At 40.4% G+C, this 22,107-nt stretch overlaps 1 protein-coding gene across 5 annotated transcripts in view; it reads left to right on the forward strand.

The window, feature by feature from the left end:
• The window catches only part of dennd1a (DENN/MADD domain containing 1A), a 517,876-nt gene that overhangs the window by 162,795 nt on the left and 332,974 nt on the right, over positions 1–22,107 (forward strand). For all 5 annotated transcript variants that reach the window (XM_085965678.1, XM_085965676.1, XM_085965677.1 and 2 more), the window contains exon 4: positions 11,158–11,207. In XM_085965678.1, the coding sequence (XP_085821804.1) occupies positions 11,158–11,207 (50 nt within the window). The remainder of the gene's footprint in view (positions 1–11,157; positions 11,208–22,107) is intronic.

A 22,107-nucleotide genomic window follows, 5' to 3' on the forward strand; every position in this document is an offset into this window, starting at 1 on the left:
TAAAATGGTTTTGGACAGTCTCATTCAAGTTGGCAGTGAGCATGGCTGCAGCACAAAACTGTCTCTTAATTCATCACCAATCTATTTAGAGAGGCCACACGATAGCCAGTGCAGGTCGGGGATGCTCTTCTGAAGTTGGGGCCGTGTTTCATTACTGGGAAGAGTAAAGGAGATTGACTCTACAGTTAACTCCAATGCACCTGACTTGGTGCTCATGCTGAAATTGTGTGCCTGAAATGGAAAGTGTTCCAGTCCCCAGCACTAACGACCCTCACATACAAGAGCAGAAAAATTAAACATTTATTTTACATTTCTCTTTGATTTGTCTCGGTATTTTCTTTATGATAATTTTATATATTCTTGTTTTGGCTTTAATATCTGTGTGTGCTATTAATATGCCTTTCCTATAAATGAGGCGTCTAAGGAAGAGGGGATAAACATTCCTGATTTGCACTCGCACCAACTTTTTCAGTAAGCTTGTCAGGAGGAATTTCATTCTTCCTCCAGCAAAAGGATGGCCTTCTGCATTCTTTCCAAAATAAAAACGCAATAAATCTGTCAAGTGATCTGATGATCTGTCCTATTTGGCGTGGTTTTGGGGGAGTAAAGCAGACGAGGATAGATAGGAGATTGCCCGAGACTCTGGGTGGCAGTTGAACAGAGGTTGAGTCTATGATGTGTACTGTTGTTGTAAATACCAAGGAATCTTACCTGAATCTGGTGTGGTCATTATACCAAAAGAGCAGAGAACAGAATTTTTTGAAGCTATCTTGGATGGTATCCTTCTTAATCATTGGATCTGCGGACCCATTATCTGTCTTAATACTGTCAACACGAAAAGCTCTGGCCAGATAAATGAGGGTCCTTACAGGTAACATGGGTTCCAACAATGTCCCCTAACCCAAGACATTTCTGTCTTCCTCAGGTAATTGAAGACATGGGTGGACCAGTCAGTATGACTGTATGCCATTACTTTTAGAAAAGTCTGCCCTGGTACGACACGTTGCATTGGTCTGTTTGGGGAAGTCGGTGCAAAGATGTTCTGGGGTATATGCCAAAGAGATTTTGGTATTGGAAGCTCTGAAGTTTCCCTCTAATAGTGATCTAGGTCAAATTTCCTTTGTTGATTTTAGCACCAAAATAGCTTGTATTAAAGAAAATAGTTGCTTATTTAACCTCTGGGCAGAGCTTTGCATGCCTTGCCCTTCAGTGGGGTTATGCTGAGGATTACGGTCTTGACCCAATCGTGTTATTACAGGGTTTCCCATTCCTGACTCCAGAGTGATTATTGTTCAAGGGTAGCTTTGTTGCACTGTTAGGCTCCAGAGGAGTGATCTTTAACTCTTGCGAATACAAAAGCAAAATACTGCGGATGCTGGAAATCTGAAATAAAAACAGAAAATGCTGGAAATACTCAACAGGCCAGGCAGCATCAGTGGAGGGAGAAAAACAGTTAACGTTTCAGGTCGATGACCTTTCATCAGAACCCTGACGAAAGGGTCGTCAACCTGAAACGTTAACTCTGTTTCTCTCTCCACAGATGCTGCCTGACCGGCTGAGTATCTCCAGCATTTTCTGTTTTTATTTAACTCTTGCTACTTTGTTCTCCCCAAAAAAGGTTATTCATACCCACCCTGGATCAGAGAAAACTGAACAAGTGCCTCAAATGAGCAGTTAAAAACAGGCTGCTGTAATCAGTCAGGTAATATCCCAGGGGACTTGATGACTGCCAAAGATTTAAACAATGCCTCTCTCGTTTTAACCACCAGGGAAGGGAGTACCTTGCAAAATTTCTGTCTTTCAAGGTGATAGGCGAGCACTACTACAGGGGGTTGTTCTTCGATCTAGTCGCAGTACACAAGCTCTAAGTGTATGTCTGTGATAACTGCTGATGGTTATCTCCGTGTTTGCTCTTATCTAGGTGACTGACTCATATGGAAACACTTGTAAAGAAAGCAACAAAGTACTCCTGGCAATAGAGCTATTTACTTACCTCGGCCCCTTGGTGGATCTGAGTTGGTACCTTCCAGAATCCTCCTTTTATTAGGAATCCACTCCTCCATAAGAACATAAAGAATTAGGAACAGGAGTAGGCCATACGGCCCCTCGAGCCTGCTCTGCCAATCAATAAGATCATGGCTGATCACCCACCTCCACTCCCCTAGAGTCCAAAAATCTATCGATCTCAGCTTTGAATATATTCAACAACTGAGCATTCACAGCCCTCTGGGGCAGAGAATTCCAAAGATTCACAACCCTCTGAGTGAAGAAATTCCTCCCGATCTCAGTCTTAAAAGGCTGCCCCTTATCCTGAGACTATGCCCCCGAGTTCTAGACTCTCCATCCAGGGGAAACAACCTCTCCTCATCTACCCTGTCGATCCCCCTTAGAATCTTATGTTTCAATGAGATCACTTCTCATTCTTCTAAACTCCAGAGAGTATTGGCCCAATCTACACAATCTCTCCTCATACGAAAACCCTCTCATCCCAGGAATCAGTCGAGTGAACCTTCTCTCAGACCAAGTATCTGGACATTCATTTATTTATTTCTGAGCACCAACGTTCAAACAAAACCCAATACTAATCCACTTCGCTGCCAAAAGATTAGCAAAACAGCATTTTAAAACCCATAACCAAAGTAGACCTGTAGGTGTAGAACACTATTGTGAACTAACAGATGGGGTAATCGCTGCAAGGTTCTAGACGTTGATGCACTGGAGAACGATACAGCTGTAAAAGACTCAAAGTAGTTTTAATGATTCTGGATTATTCAGGTACGGAGCACTTCATGTTTATTGCTCACGAGTAAGAACACAATGCTATTTCACTAAAGGACCTTATGTAGAGAAATCATTTCCTGTGATCTCTCTTTTATTGAAACTTTTCTCCCTGCTTCTCCTGGGGTTTTGATTCATTTTGGTATTGTTCTATAGGTGTCAGTAGTTTCCTGGTACTTTGCTAAATGGCCATTTTTAGACTGTGAGTATCAGCAGACTGTTGAATGACAGGAGGGGCGTATTGCAGCTGAGCCTGATCTCGAGAGGATGGCGAGGAGAAGCACTTACTTCTACAGTTGTTTCCTCATATAAATATTTTAAATACAATTGTAATTTATTTTACCCGGCGCAAGAAAAAAGAACAATTATTTCAATTTGTATCCTTTTGGTTGGGGGAACTAAACTACTTTTTCAGCTGAACCGTGTTTACTTTGTTGATTAATGAGTTTATGTTGCACTTGTGAAAGGGTAACCACTGTATTATATATTTATACATATAAAGACATACACCTTCATACAATGTGACACCGTTGAATTATTCATAAGTTTTACTTCTGACTGTGTGTGGGGTGGGGAGGACGGAATTGATCATTTCTCCCCCTTTATCTGCTCATTCATTAACTGAAGTGTACACATACCCAAAGTAATCCCTGTATGTTTCAACAGATTTTAACTGAACATGGGGCAATTGGTGACTTTATCTCAAGGCAGGAAATTCATTATTTAGATGAGTATGTTGGGAACTGGCAATAGAAAAAATGATGTTGGATTCTCGATAAGTTTCATTAGTGATTTTGTCCTGGGTTCAACTGTGGAATTCATTTACATCAGCCTTTATAGACGCTGCCTTAATAGTTTGAATGCTGCATTGTACCATGTGTTTTCCCTTGGAAAAAGACTTAGCCCAGTTGAACAAGCAATAGAATACCCATCTTCCTACTAAAAGATATTAATTGAAATAACTGGTCATTTTTCTTGCAGAAGCCATTTAAAGTAACTAGAAATAAACTACAATTGCACTTAACAGCTCGTTGGTTTCCTTGAAAATACACACATTTGTACATGTGCCAAAACCCTGCATGTCATATAGGAGTCCACCAATTTTCTTTTGTTATCCTTGATTACTGCTTTTAGTTGCTTAGCAGTAAATTGTGCCAGTCAACTTTGGAATATTAAAGTGGCACAAGGAGTGAGGGTAATGGGGAGAAAAAGCAAAGTCTTGTGCAAACGTATAGGTTTCCAATTGGTTAACATTTTTCAGTGGGGCTTGATGGGGTATGTCTGTGAGAGTGGATTGCTCGGTTTTTAAATAGAAATGAGATGAGTGATCATCAGTGATGTCCAAAGGTTAATAGGCTAATTATTTGGATGCTTAAATGCTTTGGCAATGACATTGGCATGAGGGAGTCTGAGATTGAGCTAGTTCGTCAATTAGTCTCGAGGAGTTGTTGCACTTGGGGCTTACGATGCTGGAGCATAATTCAGTGCAGATAGGATTTGCACAAAATACTGACGTCAGTGTGCATAGAATGTTCCAGAAAATGTCAACCTTGTATGCTGGTGTTGTCTCCAATTTTTAAAGGTTGGGAGATTTGTCCCAAGCCTACATTTAATGAAACCTTCCAGAAGAACTGAAATGTTTTGGGTTTGGGAAATTCCCTCGTACATTAATCAGCAGAAAGTGAATTTAATGTCTACCTTTTATAGATTTCTTGAAATGTTACTAGCAAGGAATGGCAAGATAAGTATGCTCATTATAAACTGAAAATGATGCACAAACTTGTATTTGCATAACATTTTGATAAATTTGCATTGCATTTCATATTCTGAATTACATTTCACTATTTGCATGTGCTTTTCCAAATTAAAATACAATGGTTATTAAATATTTAATATATAGAAAAAATGTTTTAAGATTCCCCCTCAGTTTTTTTTTCACATTAATCTGATTCTTCATTCCACATCCTCCATGCATCTTGGGAATATAGCCTAGATCAAAGTGCTGGGGAAACCATATGAAAATAGCACCATGATGTAGCAATGGTGGTGCCGCACGTGAATTCTTACTCCCGTGTCTTGCAAAATCATTGGCCCTGATATTTATGGGGAGGGTGCGGGGTAGCGTGGGGAAAAGACGGGAACATTGAGTGGGCGGGGGGGGGGGGGGGGAGGGAGGAAGGAGGGATGGGGGAGAGAGAGGGGCCATTGTGGGAGGGGGGGAAAGGCCAGACATCGGTGCTTGGGGGCGCGGCGGAAGGTCTGCGATCGTGGGGGGGTGGGGGGGGCGCAGTGGAAGAGAGAGGCTGTGATCAGCAGAGCGGAGGCCGAAGGCTTCCTTGAGGGGGTGGGGGACAGAGGGGGTGGGGGACAGAGGCATTCCTGCTCCTCCTGGCCCACAAGAAGTGCTGTAAAAGGCACTTACCACCTTGAGCTGGCAGCTCTTGTCTTCCTTTCATTGCCGGGTTTCCCGAGCCCTGTTAGTAACAGCAACTGTTAAATCAGGATTCCAAGTGCACTTAGAGCCTGATTTAAATATGTTAATGAAGTGTCACGCCTCTCCTTGGCAGCTCAGTTGCACGCCACAAAACCCGCTGCCATGAAAAGAGCGGCAGGTTGGGGTTGCATTACCCGTTTTTCATGTTTACCATCCACCCTCTCCCGCTCGTCATGGGCGAGCGTTAATATTGAGGTAATTGTGTCAGTTTATTTTAATGCAAGCACAGACACTTCGCCCCTTGTGTCAGACCTACTTGTTAAAATTTGGGAAGTCACCAGCCTCCGAATAGGAGTAGTTTTGATTAGATTGACATTGGAACAGAAGTGGCCAAACTCTCTCTCTTTGTCGGTTGCTTGGGTGTACACCATGGAGCCTGGGTCACATATAAAGTTCCTGTTAGTTTGCATATATCTCAATCAGCCACTGTTTCCAGATTTTGTTCTGATGTAGGATTTACTCACCAATGAGGCAACAGTGCTAACAGGCCTTTCCAAACTTCCAGACAATTTTCCCAAAATTCAGACAGGACAAACTCGATGAATAATAAATATAATTGCAAATGGAATTGAATTGTCTGACCATGGGCCAGATTTCCAAGGCTCAAATGTCACTTCTGTATTGAAATATAAAATACGCTATTATTTAAACTAACCAGCTCAGTTTTTTTTTCTTTTCACATTTTTAAGGAGCCTAAGTTATTGGCATCAGCCAATGAACCTCCAGAGAAATATTCTAATGGGGTGCCCTATTCAGGATAACCATACTAAAGAAAGGAAAGTTATGTTCTTTGGATTGGTAATACTCTCGGAAAGAATGTGCATTTTTGTATTGCATCTTTCACATGCTCAAGCGCTTTCCAGCCAAGGAATTACTGTTGAAGTGCCATCTCCGTTGTTTTGTAGGCAGGCATGGCAGTCAATTTGCACACAGTAGGGTCCCACCAACAGCCGTGAGATAAATGATGTTGATTGAGGGATAAATATTGGTCATGGCATGGAGAACTCCCCTGCTGTTATTGTCATGGGATCTTTGACATCTACCAAGGACCATTTATAGAGCAAATTAAAAAAAATAGCAAACTAAACAAACAGGTTAATTTTCATGATGGCAAAATACTGCGGATGCTGCAAACCCGAAATAACAACAGAAAACACTGGAAAAACTCAGCAGGCCAGGCAACATCCATGGAGAGAGAAACAGAGTCAATGTTTCGGGTCGAAACCTTTCTACAGAATTAATTTTCAGTTAAATTTGGGCCCAGAAATTATTGTCCCATCATTTTATCCACCACTGCACAAGTTATAACTGGAACTTTGCGGAAAGGAAAAATGATGCCAGAGGACTGAAGAAGGCTTGCTGTGCAAGTACATCGCCAAATGAAATTGGCAGTGCAGATAAAAAATTGTTGGGTGGAGAAACCATTCCGGTAGCAATGAGGTTGAAGAGGCTTTGCGAAGCAGTGAAGGAGGTCTGTGTGGAATGGAAGCTTAAATATTTTTTAAAGAAAGTGAAGGAAAAATTGTATAAGGCAGGGTTTGCTCATAGGTATTTTTGTGTATTTGATTGGGACTAATTGGATAGCTCTTGCAAAGAGCTGGCACAGACAAAATGGACCGAATGGTCACCTTCTGTGCTGTAAGATTCTATGATTCTTTGAATCTTGCCCTTTTTTTTTAAAACAAAAAACACACAATATAAACAGAATTGTGTGGATTTGAGTGGATTTACTTCTATAATTATAAGCTTCGTGTCTACCATACATTTGCACGTGCAGGAAAACAAATCAAAATTGAGTTCATCGTGCCAAGAATCTGTTATATTTGCATTTGATTGACTTAAATATACTCATTAAAAAATCATGGCTAACTGAGCATCAAATACTACTAAACATAAAAATGCTCTCAATAAAGGATCTGCATTTATCTCTAATAATCTTGGGCTCAGTATGCCTTGGAGGCAGTTTTCCAATGTTGTCACTGATCCTCACTTTTTAAACAAACAGAAATAAACTGAAAAAGCACACAGGTTTTAAATTTTTTTTGTAATTCTGAACTGTAACTGGTTGATTCTGAATGGGGCATTTTCAGAATTGAGCTTGGGAGGCTAAGTAACGAGTGACTGCCACCACCAGCAATCCTTTGAAACAAAATCTGTTAGAAAATTATGATTAAAATTGTTTTTCCTCTTTCTGTACTTCTGATTAGGTCATCAGCATTCACTATTTAAAACAGAAGAACTGGCTTGAGGTGTTACTGAGCTGAATAGTTCAAAGGGGCTCAATTAACACAAATCGAAATCCAGTCATTAACCTGGGGGGATTTCAGTTGCAAAGTAGAGCTCCCTTAAGTTGTTTGATGAAAAAAAATTGGAAGAAATGAATAGAATGATAATTCTGACCGTGATAGAGAAACTCTTTTATTGAATTGCTGCTGTAAAATTTCTTAATCTTGAACAACTGGAGGTACATTCTTGTTGCTCTGAAGGCCTGGGCCTGGAGAGAGGCTAGTATATGTTTAAAAATAAACATTTACATCCAGCTTATAAACGTCTGCTAGTCAGAGGACAACTAAAAACTTGTCCAGAAATGTAGGTTGATTCTTGATTTCTGAATCTTTATTAATATCAATGAGAAGAATAAATTCATGACCAATCGAACATTTTGCACAGCAGCATTTTGTTTGAAGTCAGCATCTTTAAGTATTTTTGCTCAAAACTTTGCAATTGAAGCTAGCTTAATCGATGAGCTGTAGTCATCAATATGTGTATGGTTGGAAATATTGATCGGTGAGGATTTTAGACAGTGCATGTGAAGCTTATAATGTCAGCAGTAGTTTGATAATGATAAGAGTGGAACCTGGGGGAATGGAGACAGGTGGTGCATGTCCTAAAGCCAGCAGTGACATGGCTGCTTTGAATCCCACAAGAGACATGGATCATGCCCTACTCTTTGCAAATGTGACTGCATGGTACATACCAGTTTCCTGTTCAAAATAACAAGCCAGAAACCAAATCACAAAATAAATGATTGTTGAAATGAGAAACAATAGGATTTTCAGAAAAAGTGTAGTCTTAGAATCCTTAAAAATGTACATATAGTTTAGCTACTACTATATTTAACATGTTTTATTGCTTTAATGATTTATTGCAGTAATTTTGCTGCAATTTTCTATATCGAAGTAATGCTGGTTTTAACTATACAATACTTCATAACATATAGTACAGATACATTGTTAACTGCTCTGTTCATTTGTTTGTCTTTGTGTGTTCAAACCTCACCAGGCTTGGTTGATTCATAATTTTCTTTTGCCATGAGTAAGTTACTTCGGTAAAATGCAACTTACATCTTCTCTAGGATGCATTTTGACATTTAGCCTGCATGCATTGACTTGATCTGCTTTTCAAATTTAGTGTGCACAAGAAGACCATGCTGATTTTAACTAGAAAACTGTTTGAATGCATTTAATTAAATGGACTAGATTTCTGCCCAATTCATTGTCAGTCAGCACAGGATCTAGCCCAGCCCAGATTTTATTGTTTAAAACATTGTCTGGTGGTATATACACTATGATATTTATAAAGTATATAATTTAATCATTTTAAATCTACAAAATTGAGTTATGTGCATACTTTTTTTGAATGCAAGTTTCCTCTATAATGATGTAGTTCCTGTGAACAACAATCCAGTATCTTAAAATCCTTTTTAACATTCAGTGCTACCTTATCCTTTGCAAAGTATGTATGGGTAAAGTGGATGGTATCTCATAAGAGTATTGAAAACTAATAGATAAACTTAGAAATCTGGGCTTATGAGGCATTAAACAATTCTTGTGTGCTGAATGAATTCCCTTAATGTTTATTAGTGCATTGGAACTGATAATTGTAAAAAGATATGGGTGAATACAATCAATGAAGAGTGCGAGACTTTTTGGAAGGTGGGAGAAGGGTGAACTGGTGTCTGGTGGGATACAGCTTGCAATCCCGTATCAGTTACTTTGCACTGTCTCTGAAGTGGTTCTGGCATGGGACCCGATGAAGTGGGGTTACTTTTGCGGCAGAAGCAATTCATAGTTCAGAATTCAGAGAGTTTATATTAAGGTACCAAGGGTAGCTTGTAGATGGCTGGTCTGTTACAACATGTGGTTGACAGGGTAAAGGGGGTAATGGATCACAAGACTGATTCTTTGCTGTCACTTGATTACAGCTATAGTTACAGCAGCATCACATTGTATGATTTAGAACAAACATTTGTGCAAGAAAACCTGTTGAAGGAATAAAATATGTTTTACATGATTTGCGATGACTGCACAACTAAGTGCACGGACTGTTTAAGCCGAAGTTACTGCCAGAAATTTATAGTGTTCAGCATTCAAGAGCACTGGTAAGAGAACTGCTACGTGTGCAAAGTAATGTTTAATTTATCAGGAAGGTTCAAATTGGCTTTAGGCAATCCAGCCACAGCTTGAACTGGTTCGCTGGGACCACAGGAAAATTTAATTAGCTATTTCTCATCCACATGTAAAATGTATGAATATAAAGTGAAGATGTAATTAACATTACAAACCATTTTATGAAAATTGTTTGTGTAGAGTAAACTACATGGTCTGTAAGCTGCAAATGCACAAATGTCATCTTGCTATAATGAGGATTTAAAAAAATATTTTACCTCACCTGAAGGTAAATAGATTTTTTAAAGGAAGGAAACAGTTTTAAAAAGAAATTGATACTATCAAACTGTTCGATAGTTAAATGTATTTTTAAAGTGTTTTTTTGATTTCTGATGTGCTGCCAAGTACTAAAGCATAGTGGGAAATGTGTTTAACCTGATAAAGGATAAAAAGATTGTAGCTATGAGGAAAAAGATTTCAAGTAACCTAAATTTATAATTTTCTAAAAGCCCTAATAATGTTGGCTTAAATGTTATACGAATATATTGAATTTAATATAGTCTAATGTACATATTTTTACAAAAGTGGAAAAAGACAGAGATTAGCAATCTCTCTTATTTGAGGTTTGAGTTTGCTTTTTAAATTGGATTTTCAGTTTTTGCCGCATAGGATCCCTTATCTGAACAGATGTTTTTTTTCCAAACTACCCCTGTCCTTTCTGCCCCCTCATTGCTTACACAGGTAATGTGCTCCACAGCATTTTTATTGATTGCATTGTCCCAGTAGTAGGCGCTTGAAACTTGACCTCAAGACTTAAAAAAAAACTATATATGTATTAAACTTTTAATAATCTAATGTTGCAGCTGTCAGGTAGCATGTAATTTAAAAATCAAACCATACTTTTTTTAAACCATCGTTTGTGATGAAAAACAGTTAAGTATTTCACGTGCCTACCATTTTGTATTGCTTAAAAAACTGACAGACTGGAGAAAAGAGATGCTGCTTTTTGTGGTCTTCTCTTTTGTCATACTCTACCATTGGTTTTCTAATCCCATCAGCCCCTGTTTCTAGGTAACAGCCAAAGCTCTGGCAGCAGTGGCAGTCTGGGCCAAGATAAGCCCATGTGGTTTGGTGTTATTTAGTATGATCCATATGGTCAGGCTGAAGAGAGTCCCAGGAGGGGTGTTAACACTCAGCATCCCAACCTCCAATCCCCTAGGAGGTTACGTGAGGTAGCCCCTGCAGCCTGTTCATGTGTGAATCTTGATCATTTTTTCCATATTTAATGAAGTTTGATATTGTTTATTATTACAAGTGATTGACTGCTCACTGTTTCTTTCTATAATTGATAAGTGCCCTACTTCATCTGTCTCCCATTTTGTCATGGAGCGAGTGAGGGCGGGGGGTGGGAGAGAGGAAGGTGTAATTGTATGGTGCAGTTAATATTATATTTATTGGCCCCATAAGATGCATAAATTCTCTGTTTTCTCTCCACAGGAAGTTCTGCAGACATTGACCAAGTTTTGCTTCCCTTTCTATGTGGACAGGTACTGTTATCATTGCAAAGTTTACGAGATAAAGATGCCATAAAATTGCTCTGGAAAATAACAAAGAAACATGGTTGTGTTTTGTGCCTTTAAAATCTCATTTAAAGCACCCCCCTTGCACATAAAAATGAGGAAACTGTTTTTATTTGCCTGTTAAGCAGGTATTGTAATTTACCGCAGGTGCTCTGAATCATAATTCTGTTTAGTGTCATCATAATTCTGCTATTTTCTTGAAGTTAAAAGCAGTGAAGTGCCCGAGAGAGGCTGTAAATTAGATCTTCACTTCAGCAGAGCACAGCAATGGGTGGTTTGCATACATTACACATACCAACCACTTTAGTAATATTCGCCAGACTTTGGCAGTGTTAATTATAAGTTAACGAGAAAGGGAAAGGTGCCCATTTAAAATTTGCTGGAAATATTTTGTGAATATTTTATTTTAGTCTTGGCATTGTGCAATTCTATTTGTAATTTTGTCCATCTTTTTACATAAGTAACTTCATTTTTTAATTTTGGCTGATTTTTGAAATTTATGCAACAAAATGAATACTTAAAATAATTCTTATTTAAGAATTGGCTATAGTTTGTGTTTTTAAAAAAACTAAACACAGACTATTATTTACTTACTTAATAGCGCCCTCTGTAGATATTTTGAGAGATGCTTTGCCATAGAATGTTTTTCTTTGTAAGGAAATGATTTATTGTTATGCATCTATTATTGAGGTTGTGCGTGCTGTACATTGTGTATAAGGGAAGTATTAACAAGTTTGGTTTTTATGACTGATACGTTATTAGAAAAGGCAAATTTCTATTTTTGATGGCTTAATTTTTATTAATCACAAGACATCGAATTCAATATATTTTGTTTAAATTATTCAGCTAATTTAATATGTGCCGCATGATAGGCAACACAATAAGTTCCCAGAGGAATCTTGGTGCTTTGCCATAGGGTAGGAAAATTGGTGTCCAAATATCTGACTGACTATGACATTCATGCACCTTGCTACAAACCGTTGCAGAGCAGCATTGGCAGTAGCCTGGTACATCAGGTCTCCTGCGACGTTCTTGGCTGGAGAATGGTGCCAAGTCTCGGGTGAGGGAAAAAGGTTGTAGAAAAAGCTTTTACCCTTCTTGGTACTTTGGACGAGTTTGCTTGTCGGCAGAAACGTTTCCTATTTTGAGACATCAAAAGTTGTCCAGGATTGTCAATCTACAAAGTTTTGGGCTTTCAGTTGGTTGGAAGACTGGCCATAAAACCAGTTTTCAGTGCATGGAAACTCATTTGTTTAAACAAAATGGTGAGTTGAAGCCTACAAGAAAAAAGAGGGTTTAAAGTTGTATTTTTAGAGAGAGAAAAGGGTTAGAAAAGATAGCATAGGTTTTGCAAATAGGAATGAAGCGAATTGGGGAAATTGAGATGACTAGGCAAGCAGAATTAAAATATATACAATTTTATTTTATTTCTGTCATGTTAATATTACAAAAGTAAAGCTAGACCTGAAATTTGAGTAACTTTATTACTGTAATTCTGATCATTTCCACAGTGTATGAAATGAAAGCTTGCAGAGCTGTTTGGTTCGGAGAGACAGTCACTTTCCTGGATCTGTCAGTGGTCCAAGGATTATTAAACTGCAATTGTTTTCACTTGCAGAGTTGTCTCTGAACTGTTTTCCTACTTCTGAGGAATGCTGCATAGATACAAGCTGTTCAGTTCAAGAATGTATTGTACCTGGTAGTGGTGCTGTTTTTGTGTTTGGCAACCTCGAGAGTTGGGTTGATTTTTGTCAGTGTTTCAGTTATGGAAATAGTATTAGACCAGTGGGGAAATATTTTTGCTAGAACAGTTTTGTTATTGCAGTTAAGAGTCCATTTACTTCTGACCTTATTCCTTACCAACTTGGTTTTGGTCAGCAGCGGAATAGAGTTTGTTCCCTTACTAGCTCCTACCTGCACATATTTCTTCTTCTTTGTGATTAGTTACCTCATCTTCCAGGTACGACTCTATTACCAAGGCTGTCTATTGTATTCATGTATAATTGGGCACAATTCTAATTGGAATAGATACTAAACCTGCTGTCTGTCTGAGGACATTCCAGCCATTTGACCAGTCAGTACCATAATATGTGACCAGAGTTCTTCTATTTACTGATTTGGGAAAAAATGGTTCCAACCTAAATGGTTAAAGTTTGCTAAAACATGGATTCATTGTATTTTTATAGGAGGACGTTTTACAAAATGCACCCCTAAAACAAATAATGAAAATTTGGTAACATGTGGATGAAAAGTAAGACACCATGATACTGAATTTATAAACACAATAGTGTTGTCATGTCACTCAGTGGAATATTTTTCATCCATTTTAACTGCATCCAATGTAACAAGTGTTTTTATAACTACATACTTTGAAGTACGTACTTTGAAATACATAGTCCTATGAAATGGTTAAATGTTGGTCAAAATGTTCATCTGCAGTATAACTACAGCTTTGGCTCAGTGGTAACACTGTCGCCTCTGAGTCACAAGGTTGTGCATTTAAGCCCCACTGCAGAGACGTGAGCACATAATTTAGGCTGACACTTCAATGCAGCACTAAAGGAGTGGCAGAGATGCAGTCTTTTGGATGAGATGGTAAACTGAGGCCCCTTTCACATGGTCATAAAAGATCCCATGGCACTATTTGAAGATGAGCATGGAAGTTCTCCTGGTGTCCTGGCCAATATTTATCCCTCAACCAACATCATTAAAACCATATCTGGTCATTTATCTCATTGATGTTTGTGAGACTTTGCTGTGTGCAAATTGTCTGTCACATTTCTGTACATTACGAGAGTGACTACACATCTAATGTACTTCATTGGCTGTGTAGCGCTATGTGACATCCGCAGACCGTGAAAGATGCGAGTATAAATGCAACTTTGTTCTTAACTAAAATTAGAAATGTTTAAAAACATAGGGAGCCTGAATTTGCAGTCGGAGGCATCCCGTGGGCGAATGCCTCCGAACCGTAAGAAAAGTATGAACCTACCTGATGGTCCCGTACCTACGAAGACTCATGCTCCTGGGCCTCCAGGCGTAGGCCTGCGTAGAGGCCCATGGATCCCAGGGGTACATGCGTTTCGCAAGCGCCCCCGGGACCACGTGGGCCGGCCCAACCAATCAGAAAGGGGGATCCCAATTATGCTCATACGGAATTCCCATAAGCTTAATAGGAATCACATAAAAAGCACAAATTTCACACAACTCAAATAAAAAGAAATCATTACATAGTCAAAATTAATTAAAATACAATGTAATTAAACATTTAAAACAAAAAATAATTTGTTGAAAAATCAACGTAAACATTTTTGAAGGGTCCAAAAATAACCTAAGCTAATTTTAAAGGTTTTTTTAAGTTTAAATGATTAAAAAAAATTTTTTTATTTTAATATTTATTTCAACCCTTACGCTGGTAAAAGAAGGCCCTATGCCTGCTTTTACCGGGCATAAGATTTTTTGGGGCATTCGCTGGGCAGTAGTCGCGCAAACAGCCCAACTCTCCATCAGCGAATGTCCATTTCCTGGGGATGCGGTGGATCTGTCAAGCTGACACTTGACAGATCGCAAGTGTTAAGTATGTGTATTGTATTGAACAATTAACACAAAGACTTAAACGTATAACTCAAACAGGTCTTTACTGGTTGGAGGTAGGGACTGCACGTAGGTCTTTACTTCATGCCCACAGGCGGGAACTGAGGGGAGATCAGTACCCACAGTACTATTTATACCCCTATGGCCAGGAGTGGTACTGCGTATCACTACGCCCTACAAGTAGTGCAGTCCTGTCCATAGGTTCAAAGTAGCACACATATTACATACACAACATTCCTCCCTTCTTAGCTTTACAGTCATCTCCCCATTTAACATAACGTAATAACATATATACATATATGACTTCAGGTTTACATAACAGAATAACATAGATAACTTCATGTCAAAACAGATCACAGATTCAGTCTCTGCGGAAAACAGTTCACAGATTCAATCTCTGTGGTGTAGTCGGTTCACGTTGCTGGAGTGACTCATTCAATAGTCCTTCCATGGATTTAACAGTTTGAACTTCCGAACTGAATTGGCTCCTTTCGGAGGGACCACGTGTGTGATCTGGTAGAGGTAATAATGGTTCAGATGGGTCATCTTCTGTTTCGACTTTTCCTTTTCTGCTTCTTGGAGACTTTCTGGGCTCCACTGTCAGCTGCCTGCTGCATGCGCAGTTCCTCCTTCTCTTCCTCCTTTTTCCGTAGTAGAGCCACCTTCTCCCGATGTTCCGTAGACTTTCGGTGCTCCTCCATGATTTCTGTATGGTGGGAGTCGAAGTTACAAGTTGGGCAGGACAGGACATAGTAATATTCGGTGTCGTCCTGATCTAGGCCAGCGAGAGGGTCTTCTATTTCCTCCATACCCAGCTGGGCGTTAGCCAGCTTTTGTTCCAAGTCCAGACATCTTTCCTGAAGAGACTTCTTCATGCGTACCTCTTCATCCAGCTTTTTCTGGGCTTTCAGCAAGTCGTTTACTAATGACCTCATTTGAGATTTTACTACTTCAACTTCTTTTGGAGATTGATTGATCGGACTATTCAATCCCTCTACTGGAGCAGCTGTTTCAGCGGTCTGTTGTTCTACGTTGACGTGAGTCAGCGTACTTTTGGCATCCAAGGGCTGCTCTGTTGCAGTCATCTCAGTCTGTGTTGCCACCTCAGCTCTTCCAATAACCTTTGAGAGCTCCGAACCCCTTTCGTTTGAATATTGAAGTTCGTGTTCAAGTTTTTCCCATTTCAGAGTCCTGTCCTTCAGCATATGCAGGAGTTGGCTGACCGTTAACTCCTCTGACATCAGACGTTTTGTGTGCTCCTGCTCCATTTTCTCCATCAGCTGCTTCTGTTGTCTTTCCAGATTCTCCAACTCTATATCAAAGAACTCTTTCGTCGCATTCAACTCTTGCTCAAAACGGCGAAGCATTTGTTCTAATTGCTGTTGTAGTTTGAAATGGAGTTGAGTTCGAGCCCGGTGTCCCTCAGAAATGGGCACATCAGTAGACTTGCCAGACTCAGAATCCACAGTTAAACTATGTTGTTGTTGCTCAGTGGAATTCTGTGCTGAAACTTTGTCTTTTGCACCTGAGTTGGGCTTACCATCATCCGTTCCAGAGTCTGGGCCGACTATCTTCACCGAGTTCTCACTCGTTATTGTTTGTAGGAAATGCCAGTCCATATTCATTTTCCTAATCCACTCCCGTCCTAGTAGTGGAGGACCTCCTTCAGATATCACATATAAGTCCATTATTTGACTGTCTTCGCCCTTGTGGACCACTGCAACCTCTATTTTCCCGATGGGGTACACTCTTTGCCCCGTGTATGTTTTCAATATAATCCCCGTATCCTGTAGGGGAATATGTTGGAATAACTTTCCGTAATCTTTCTTATTTATGACCGTCAATGCCGATCCAGTGTCCAATTCCAGTTTTACTTGGACTCCTTCTATCTGAAGAGTGACCCAAATTGTCTGGAGGTCTGCACCCTTACCAGCGTTGAGTACTCTTAAGCTAGCCAGTTCATTACTGCTAGCGTCTGAATCGGACTCCTGTTCGGTCACCTTGTGTACCTTTGCGTATTTTCCTTGCGGTGACTTCTTGTTGCTGGTCTTCTTCCCTGACCTGCATACTCTAGCTATATGTCCAAGCCTACCACAAGTTCTACATTCTTGGTTTTTAAACCAACACTGGTTCTGATCATGCGTTGTCTTTCCACAACGATAACATTTGCCAGAACTCACACCCAATTTGTGTGCACTGAGCTCCGGTGACCGTAGCTGCATTACTGCCGTGCCTCTCGCTGCGGCTTCGTGTGCTGCTGCCATAGTGACCGCCTTCTCAAGCGTCAGCTCATTCTCCTCGAGCAGTCGCTTTTGTGTATCCTGTTTAAATAAACCACACACAAATTTGTCTCGAAGTGCCTCTGTCAGTCCCGTTCCAAACTGGCAATATTTCGCTAATTTACGCAATTCCAGCAAATATTCAGCATTGCTTTCATGCTGTAGCTGCCTTCTGTCGTAAAATTTAAATCGTTCCGCTAGCATCAGCGGCGTGGGGTTTAGATGATCTTTCAGGACAGTAACAATCTCATCGAACGTCTTATCCGCCGGTTCATCTGGTGATAACAGGTGTTTCAATTGCCCGTATGTCTTCGCACCCATTAAATTTAATAATGTTAGAGCTTTATCTTGGTCACGAATTTTATTGGCCTTACAATAATTTTTTACTCTTTCAACATATATGGCCCAATCTTCGAGGTCACTATCAAAGGTGCTAATATTCCCGTGTTTAGGCATTGTAGATTTGCAATTTCTCAGATTTTATTTTCTTTACTTGTTATCAAAGATGGCGGCTTCCCGCTCTTGCCGTCGTCCTCCGCCCACAAAATGGCGGTTTTCCCGCGCTTGGCGGTCTTCACCCGTCCCCCGACGCCGTCTCCCTTCAGCCCCCGAGTGCGGCCCTTATCTTCGCCGCGATCGATAGCCCGCGCTGTGCACCGCGGCTCTCGCACCTTGAGCTTCTGCAGCCGCCGCGCCTTTCAGTCCGAATGCGGCCCTTATCTTTGGTCCCGATCGCTGGCCCGCGCTGCGCCTCGCACTTGAAGCGGCTCCCGGCCTCTGGCTCACCCGCTCGCGCGGCTCTTGCTCGCTCCCTCCCGGGCTCTGGCTTACCCACGAGGTTATGGAGGCTTCAGGGTCCTAATGCCTGTCGCTTCCAGTCGCTGGAAGCTGTCAGGATTTCTGCTGCCCTTCAGTTTTGAGTGGGGTGTTGAGGATTGAAACCTCTCTTCAACGTCCTGTCTTTGGACGAAGCCGCCGTGGAATAACTGCCGCAGGGTAAGAACCTGACTCGTCGCCAGTGTTAAGTATGTGTATTGTATTGAACAATTAACACAAAGACTTAAACGTATAACTCAAACAGGTCTTTACTGGTTGGAGGTAGGGACTGCACGTAGGTCTTTACTTCATGCCCACAGGCGGGAACTGAGGGGAGATCAGTACCCACAGTACTATTTATACCCCTATGGCCAGGAGTGGTACTGCGTATCACTACGCCCTATAAGTAGTGCAGTCCTGTCCATAGGTTCAAAGTAGCACACATATTACATACACAACAGCAAGTTCCAGGTGTTCACGCGTGCGCATCGCGTGCGGAAATCTGGGACTTGCGGGGCATTTACGGCCAGCATACACGGTGCGCACACGGTCATAGGCCCCGGAAAATCAGGGCCAGGGTGTGTCCATGTTTGATCCAGAATTTAAAACTCTCTTCAGAGAAACTAATGCAGTAATAGAAAGTATCTCAAAATAAATGTGCAACTTCTTGCAAGGTGCAAAATATATAACTTTTTATTTTTTAATTGGTGTATAGTTTATCAATGTGTAATGGTTTAAAGTCAATTAAATTATTGGAAGTATGCCGCCTTGCTTGTTTGATCTACAGATGAAAATCACTATGAAATATTCTGTAAACCCTATGTACTCAATTTTTAACGCACCATCTTCAATCAATACTCTTTTGAGGCTAAGCAATTACAGAAGTTAACCATTAATGAATTGATAGTCTTGTTTCGTTGCCACGTTTGCAGAATTTAATGTCACTATTCAATTTCTTCACACCAGTGCTAATTTGAACTCAAAACAAGACCTTTGATTTTATCCTCTGAAACCTTTGCAATTAAATGGTGACTTGCTGCTCGTGGACTTCTCCACTATATTTCAGTTATTAGATGACTGAGAAAAATATTAAATTGGCTATCTTTTCCTCAAAATTAGATGTAGTGTAAGCTCCCTCTTTGCTCTAACTGCGCATTTTAACCAATCCTCTGGATGATCTGCAACAACGCCATTGAAGCATTCCCATTCCATCTCCTTGTGACCTCTCCAAAAGAGATTGTCATTTTACATTGAAAGTTCCGACTGTATTCAGTGAACTTATGCCTGCTTTGAACTGGATTCAGATGTGCAAAATTCATTTCATATGGAACCTTTAACCAAAGAGAGGATTGCTATTCCAATTAGTCTTGGGTGGATTCAAACCCAGGAACCTGAGGTAAAAGGACAATGTGCAAACCCACTGGGTCCCAGAACCAAACATACAGGTATTGTCAAAGAATAGTGGTGTAACCCCAGAACATGTTGAGAGCAGAATAGGTCACTCTCAAATCCCAACCAAGTGGAAAAAAACTGATTATAATAATTATTAAAACTGCCTAAAATGCAGTATTTCTTCCCATTACATCTGCACTATCCTTGAAGTGGATACTCTAGTCTGTGTACAGTGCTATCACTGGCTGATTTTCCAAGAGATGTACTTTCACAGTACAGGAAAGAATCCTTCCCTTCCCAAGATGAGTTGTTTTAAGTGAAACCCTAAGCATGAAGGTCAGTTGAGACTGGGAACTCTGGTCTCCTGATTACTGTTGTTTCTGCATTGCACTTTTGATCCTGATGGTGTGCCAAAGTTTCCATTGTGCTGGTACCAGAATTGCAGTAAATGCTGTTGGTGCCAGCTTGGTGTTTCAGAGTGTTGATGTAAGCAAGTAGTTTTCCATGGATTTTACTTTGCTGCAGCTAGCATCATTGACCATCTTTTATTTACTTTAAAAAGGTGGCCTTTTGGCCTTTTGTACTATCGTTATATCTCCTACAGCTTTAAAAGAGCTCTGTCAGCTTCCCCCAATTTGCACTTTGAGTGGCCAGTACTTGCTGGTAGGTCCGTCTTCCACTACAGCACCAATAGTATCATTAACCTCGTGGCAAGTGCTATAAACATTAAATTCCAACACATGGGCCTGGATTTTGTGGTCAGCGACAAACGAACACTTACACTTGGCCACAGTATTTCTGTGAGCTTCTGCACTGGAACTTGCGGTTGTTAGAAAGCCAAAACAGCACGGCGCCCTCTAGAGGGGGGTCTGGGGTCTGTGTGAACACGACAAGCGACGGTATGTCTCCTTAACCATTCAGATTGAAGAATCCTTACTGAGACATGCAGAGTCTAAACCAGGATGTGTAAGTTAGAATATCTAGTTCCATGTCAAATCATGTAGAGAAAGTAAAATAAAGAGAGGGAAGGAAAGATGGGATTAAGAGAGAGAGATAAAAGACAAAGAAAAAGTTTTTAAAAAAAAATTTAAATTTAAAAAAAAAAACAAAACTCTAATAATTAAAATCTGAAGGAATGAGACTCCACGCTTGCAAAAGTTAATTTTCAGTGCCAGCGAGGTTGTTTGGCAGTAATTAGTTAAAACTTCACTTCCACTTGAATGGACAAGCCCTAACTTTTTCTGGCAAGTTTAGCGGGTATCTCGCAGCTAAGTACGGCAACTTCACGCCATTCCATGTATTTTAATGCCGAGTCTCTCAGCAAGATCGTGTTATTGCGCAGCTTCTGGAGGAAGTTGTTGTCCGATTTACAGGAAACTTTGTGCTATCCGGCACCGACGGGACCGAGCTGTCCCATCAAGACTGCCGGACAAACCAGCGCTAATGTTAAAACATACGGAAGCTTTTGAGCTCCGTATCTAGCAACAAACCCTGTTGACAGCTTCTAAACAGTCAGCCATAGCTTGCAAGCGTCTCTGTAGCTAAGCAACAGCTTTAGCTAGACCTTGCAGAGCCTGACTGGTGGGAAAAAAAAAAAGCAACGAAAAGAAAAAAAACTTTCTGAACCAACTCCTGAATTTTGCCGGTGGCTCGAGCATTCCGGACAGTTAACCTCCGGATAAACCAAAGTTTCCTGTACTCCTTAATAATGGTGAGTGCTGTTGGCCTCACCATTATTTCTACTGCAAAATCTGGGCCAATACCATTGGAGCTACTAAAATGATCAGACTGGTTACTATTGTTTTTGACCTTTAATACATGAAATTCACCCTACATGAAATAATCTCAGTCTTTGGTGGGTTTGCATATGTTATTTGGCGGCACTTTTCTTTGATTTTGGGAGAAGGTGTAACTACCATTAAAATACATCTCTTTTGAAAAATATCTGGAAAGGATCAGCCTGAACTGGTGGCTTCAGTACAAGAAAAGGGAGCGCTACATTCTTGCATGTACAATTTTTATCTAACAATGTTGTTAAATTAACACAGTGGCTTAAAATGAATGCCTGCATTTCCCATTATCCTTCGCCAACAGCAATATCTCTCCCACAGGTAAACATTGACCAATGATACATTCTGATATTGTTTTTCTATGGCTAGATTTTGGCACTGCCACTGTTCTTAATACCACAGGAGTGAAGAAAGTACAGCTCCACAAATTCTTTCAGTATTTCCAATAGATGTTTCACCATTGATTTATTACATCTTTGGTCTTGGTCATTATTTGAATTTGCTCTTCAGCAAAAAAAAACCTAGACTTTGAAATTCTTACAGTACATTAAAGAGCTTTGTATGAGCCATTTCAGTACTTTACTTGGAATAGAGTGTATGATTTTTTTGTAATAATTGCCTCTTTCCCTTATCTTCCATCACTCCAACCCCCCCCCCCCCAACCTGTCACCAAAACACTACAACAACTCGCATTGATATAGAATCTTTTTAATGGAGAAAAAAACATCCCAAGTTGCATCACAGACATGTAAATAGATGCAGGGCCAAAGGAGAGGATATTAGTAGGGGCACACAGGAGCTTGGTCGAAGAGGTGGGTTTTCAGGATGATCTTGAAGGAGAGGGGTAGGTGGAGAAGCAGCTGAATGGTAAGGTAAAGGGAAGGGGTGCACAAAAAGGCAAGAGTCAGGAATGGAAATTTGGGGCGGCGGGGAGAAACGTCTGGAGCTGGAGGAGCTTCTGAACATGGGGCGGGATGAGGCCATGAAAAGATTTAA

This window comes from Somniosus microcephalus, chromosome 23 (genome assembly GCF_052327205.1).
Source record: "Somniosus microcephalus isolate GS21.2 chromosome 23, FLI_Smic_1.0, whole genome shotgun sequence".
NCBI lineage: Eukaryota > Metazoa > Chordata > Chondrichthyes > Squaliformes > Somniosidae > Somniosus > Somniosus microcephalus.